The sequence below is a fragment of the Aethalodelphis obliquidens genome, unplaced genomic scaffold (genome assembly GCF_003676395.1).
Source record: "Aethalodelphis obliquidens isolate GAN/ISIS:26980383/991018 unplaced genomic scaffold, ASM367639v1 scaffold64, whole genome shotgun sequence".
Taxonomy (NCBI): Eukaryota; Metazoa; Chordata; class Mammalia; order Artiodactyla; family Delphinidae; genus Aethalodelphis; species Aethalodelphis obliquidens.
The window spans coordinates 5,715,832-5,721,439 of NW_020838008.1; the positions used below are offsets into that span (position 1 = coordinate 5,715,832).

The 5,608-nt window shown below is 39.9% G+C and overlaps 1 protein-coding gene across 1 annotated transcript; it reads left to right on the forward strand.

Moving 5' to 3' along the window:
- Window positions 1-2,809: 2,809 nt before the first annotated feature.
- Window positions 2,810-5,142, forward strand: LINGO2 (leucine rich repeat and Ig domain containing 2). Its single transcript, XM_027088929.1, has one exon. The coding sequence runs from the start codon at window positions 3,014-3,016 to the stop codon at window positions 4,832-4,834; it is 1,821 nt and encodes a 606-aa protein (XP_026944730.1). The 5' UTR covers window positions 2,810-3,013; the 3' UTR covers window positions 4,835-5,142.
- The last annotated feature ends 466 nt before the right edge of the window (window positions 5,143-5,608 follow it).

The window sequence follows — 5,608 nt, forward strand, 5'->3', positions numbered from 1 at the left end:
TCATGGATATATACTTATCTCCAAACTCAAATTCTATACATTAAATATGTACAGTTTTCTGTATGTCAGTCATACCTCAATAAAGTGGTTTAAAAAAATAAAATTTACAAGGAAAAAAATGGTTCAAAGAGATGAACATATTGAACTTAGTTTTTTTTTAATTTAATTTATCCATTAACCGCCTCATTGTTGTACCTGAACCTCCTGAAGATTATACCAGTTTATATTTCTTATATCAGTTCCTTCTACTCTTGTTAATTCTGGGCAAAAATAATTATTGAACTTTGTCAATCTGATAAGCAAAATGATATACCCCTGTTGTTTAATTTGTATTTCTTTGCTTACTAATGAAGTTAGCCAGCTTTTCACATATTTATTAGATGCTTTAAGTTTTTATTACATTCATTGCCTAGTTTTCTATTGACATTCACCTCTTGTCCTTATTGATTAACAAGAACCGTTTGTTTAGTACTATGTTTAATCCCTCATCTATTATAAGCCTAAAAGATATTCTCCATTTTAGCAATGGCCTTTGTGTTTGTGTCTGTTGTTTATTTGTGTGTTATAATTTTTTAACTACACACAATTGAATAGATTCTTCTCTTTCATGGTTGCTAGGTTTCATCACAGAAATAGGCTTTTCAGTTCTATTATTGTAATATTAATGAATTTTCTTCTGATTCATTATTTGTTCTTGCATTTTAAACTTTCTTCTAGAATTTATCTTATTAGAACCAGTGAAGTTGATGTGCAAATTTTCCCACTAAATATCTAGCCACTTATATTTTTCTCACTGAATTAAAATGCCACCATTCACATATACTGACTTCTCAAATGTATTTAGATATAATTCCTTACTCTTTCTGTTTCATTAACTCTGTATTTTTGTGTCAGCATGATACTATTTTTTATTAATTTTTGTAATTTATGTTTAAATATTTTGTAGGGTAAGTCTGTTTTCATTACTATTTTTTAATATTTCTGATATTTCTCATATTTATATTCTTCCAAATGAACTTTAGAATTTTTCAAGTCAAAAATATCTCTTTGAAATGTATATATTTACTAAGAATTAATGTCTTTATAATATGGAATCTTTCTATTGAAATATATATACTATATCCCTCTTTTTAGTAAGTTTTATTTTGTTTCCTTAGTAGGGCTGAATGGTTGTAATACTTTGTGTATTTCTTGTTTAGTTTATTCTAAGGAATTTAATTTTTTTCAGAGATGCTGTGACTGGAATCATTTTACACAGTAATATTTTCTAAATGATTTATATATATGAAAATTATTTTCATTTTGTAGTATGTTAATTTACTTATTCTCTTTGTTCTAATAATTTTTCAGTTGATTTCTTTTGGTTTTCAAGACAGATTTTAGTTTGACCTACAAAGATAGAATTATTGGAAAAGATGTGGCAAAACTAAATCTGTGTTCTCTATAATTGATTTTGCTAGCGCTCTTTGCATCTTCACTTTTTTCCTGCATTTTAAGGCCATTTTTCTAGTGATTCAGTATTAAGTTTGTTCCTAGTTGTTTTTTTTTTTTTTTTTTTTTACGGTACACGGGCCTCTCACTGTTGTGGCCTCTCCCGTTGCGGAGCACAGGCTCCGGACGCACAGGCTCAGTGGCCGCGGCTCACGGGCCCAGCTGCTCCGCGGCATGTGGGATCTTCCCGGACCGGGGCACGAACCCGTGTCCCCTGCATCGGCAGGCGGACTCTCAACCACTGCGCCACCAGGGAAGCCCTAGTTGTTATTTTTTATGGATAGATTTGTTTAGATGTAGACATAGCTATACATACAGACAGGGACATATATGTAAACATTGACTGGAGAATTTTACAGCTCAGCAGCAAATGCTGAAATTTCATCAAATACTTTTTTATCTAAAAATATTGTCTTAAACAACTTACCTTTGAGTAAAATATGGTGTTTTTGGATGAAGTGCACCCCCAGGGATCTCAGGTTGAGAAGCACTGCTCCATAACACACCCCTCGCTATTCAGTTGAGCCGTAAGTTCAGTGTCTGCTTAACTATATACATTTAAAACATACTCATTTCCAATCTCATTTGATACCTATTTAAATTCAGGTTAACATGTTTACTGGGTTTGAATTTAAATATGAAGAAATGATAGTCCATTTATTATTCAAAAACATTTTTTTCCTTAAAATGATGACTCTTCTCACTCTTACATATTTAACCCAAAATCTTAAAGAAAGCATTTTCATCATCAGAGCGGCTATGATGCCTGGATTCTGCCTCATCTCTATGATAAACACGAAGAGTACAGGGAGATTTTGAGGATCTTTTTGTTTACCTCAAAAAAGAAAAACCCTTCATAAATCAAAATTTACTGAATTATGAAAGAGGTACACCTTCTAACTGAAAGGAACTTTTTAATAGAAAACTTATATATGAAGGTAAAAAGTCTCATCCTCTTTCTCTGAATGTAACTTTGTTTTGTACTTGGAACCCAAGGGCCTGATGTTGAATGAAGCTTCTGTTAGCTTCATTCTGAACAGAGGATGACATTCCCAAACATCAGAGATGCAGACACTGATTCAAACTGAACAGGTGTCCTCTTAGCCATTGACCTCTGCTTCGGTCCTTTGAGTTCAAAACAGAACCTTTTGTGAAAGGTATTGTTTTGCTCCACAGTCTGTGCCAGACACTGTCATAGTCTCTTTGCAGTTGTCCAATACTGAAATTGTCATAACTCTAGGAAGCTACTATTATCATCCCCCTCATTTCCATTTTACAGCCAAGAAAACTGAAGTACAGGGAGACGCAGTAACTTACCTGAGATCGTGTAGCTAACAATGGCAGCTCTCAGGTTTAAAGCTCAGATCTGTAGCGTTCCAAATCCAGGGTCTTCCTCATTGTACTCACTGTCTCATTTATGTCTCTTTACCTAGCTATGTCCTAACTCAATTTCTCTTCCTCCTTTCTTTGGCCCCTTCTCCTGCAGGCCCGTGACCAAGGTGTAAGACTAAGAGGGGGAGTCATGCTTCACACGGCCTTATCATGTTGGCAGCCATTCCTGGGTCTGGCTGTGGTCTTAATCTTCATGGGATCCACCATTGGCTGCCCTGCTCGCTGCGAGTGCTCAGCCCAGAACAAATCTGTTAGCTGCCACCGAAGGAGACTGATCGCCATCCCAGAGGGCATTCCCATCGAGACCAAAATCTTGGACCTCAGCAAGAACAGGCTGAAAAGTGTCAACCCTGAAGAATTCATCTCATACCCTCTGCTGGAGGAGATAGACCTGAGTGACAACATCATCGCCAATGTGGAGCCAGGAGCATTTAACAACCTCTTCAACCTGCGTTCCCTCCGCCTGAAGGGCAATCGCCTGAAGTTGGTCCCTCTGGGGGTCTTCACGGGCCTCGCCAACCTCACCAAGCTTGACATTAGTGAAAATAAGATTGTCATTTTACTGGACTACATGTTCCAGGATTTGCATAACCTGAAGTCTCTAGAAGTGGGGGATAATGATTTGGTTTATATATCGCATAGGGCCTTCAGTGGGCTGCTCAGCTTGGAGCAGCTCACCCTGGAGAAATGCAACCTAACAGCGGTACCAACAGAAGCCCTCTCCCATCTCCGCAGCCTCATCAGCCTGCATCTGAAGCATCTCAATATCAACAACATGCCCGTGTATGCCTTTAAAAGACTGTTCCACCTGAAACATCTAGAGATTGACTATTGGCCCTTACTGGATATGATGCCTGCCAATAGCCTCTATGGTCTCAACCTCACATCCCTGTCAATCACGAACACCAACCTGTCCGTGGTACCCTTCCTTGCCTTTAAACACCTGGTCTATCTGACCCACCTTAACCTCTCCTACAATCCCATCAGCACTATCGAAGCAGGCATGTTCTCGGACCTGATCCGCCTTCAGGAGCTTCATATAGTGGGGGCCCAGCTCCGCACCATTGAGCCTCACTCCTTCCAAGGGCTCCGCTTCCTTCGTGTGCTCAATGTGTCTCAGAACCTACTGGAAACTTTGGAAGAGAATGTCTTCTCCTCCCCTAGGGCTTTGGAGGTCCTGAGCATTAATAACAACCCACTGGCCTGTGACTGCCGCCTTCTCTGGATCCTGCAGCGTCACCCCACCCTGAAGTTCGGTGGCCAGCAGCCCATGTGTGCTGGCCCAGACACCATTCGTGAGAGGTCATTCAAGGATTTCCATAGCACTGCCCTTTCTTTTTACTTTACCTGCAAAAAACCCAAAATCCGTGAAAAGAAGTTGCAGCATCTGCTAGTGGATGAGGGGCAGACGGTCCAGCTAGAATGCAATGCTGATGGAGACCCACAGCCTGTGATTTCCTGGGTGACACCTCGAAGGCGTTTCATCACCGCCAAGTCCAATGGAAGAGCCACTGTGTTGGGCGATGGCACCTTGGAAATCCGTTTTGCCCAGGATCAAGATAGCGGGATGTATGTTTGCATCGCTAGCAACGCCGCTGGGAATGACACCTACACAGCCTCCTTAACTGTGAAAGGATTCACTTCAGACCGCTTCCTTTATGCAAACAGGACCCCTATGTACATGACCGACTCCAATGACACCGTTTCCAATGGCACCAATGCCAATACTTTTTCCCTGGACCTTAAAACAATACTGGTGTCTACAGCCATGGGCTGTTTCACATTCCTGGGAGTGGTTTTATTTTGTTTTCTCCTCCTTTTTGTGTGGAGCCGTGGGAAAGGCAAACACAAAAACAGCATTGACCTTGAGTATGTACCCCGAAAAAACAATGGTGCTGTTGTGGAAGGGGAGGTGGCTGGACCCAGGAGGTTCAACATGAAAATGATTTGAGGGTCGACCACTCCAGCTATGGTTTCCGTGTCATTGTTGGTAACCAGTTAAGACAGCCTGGCACAGTAAAGCACTAGGTTAAAAGGCAGCTTAGTGCCGCTGCCCCTGTGTCAAAGCAGGGTCCGGAAGCAGGAGGACTTCTGATGGAGACTCGCCGCCTCAAGGCAGGCATGTGTCAGAGCCCTTCACACAGTGGGATACTAATTGTTTGCATTGCAAATATTGGCATTCTGGGGATCTCAGTAATGAACCTGACCTTTGGCTTATGCTCATGGACAGTTATTCAACATTTTCTACCACTGCAAAAACAAAAGAATAAATAAAAAGGAACAACCTACAATGTAGGATTTACATATTAAAAAGACACATTTGTCTAAAACATACTCTACAGAAAAATTTGTATCTCTGCTTCTCATTTGTTAAAGCCTTGCATCATACCGTATTGTTGGTTCAACACCACAAAGAAATCAATATATTCTTTACTCTCTTTTTTTTGGAAACATATATGCTGTATATGTTTTAAAGCAATATGAATGAGAGGTTGTGCTTTTAGTTACTCACCACTATTGATCCAAGTGTGATTTCACCTTCCTTTACATAGAGATAACCCTGAGACTAGATCCCTGGAGTTATGGGCGGATATATGTTGAAAGATGTGTTTGTCTGACGTAGGATGCCAAGAAATAGGACCCAAGGCAAAAATGCTCAATTCTGTTAACTTCTGTTACTATAAATAAAGGCATGTGCCTAGTTTTGATACAGAATGGAATATTT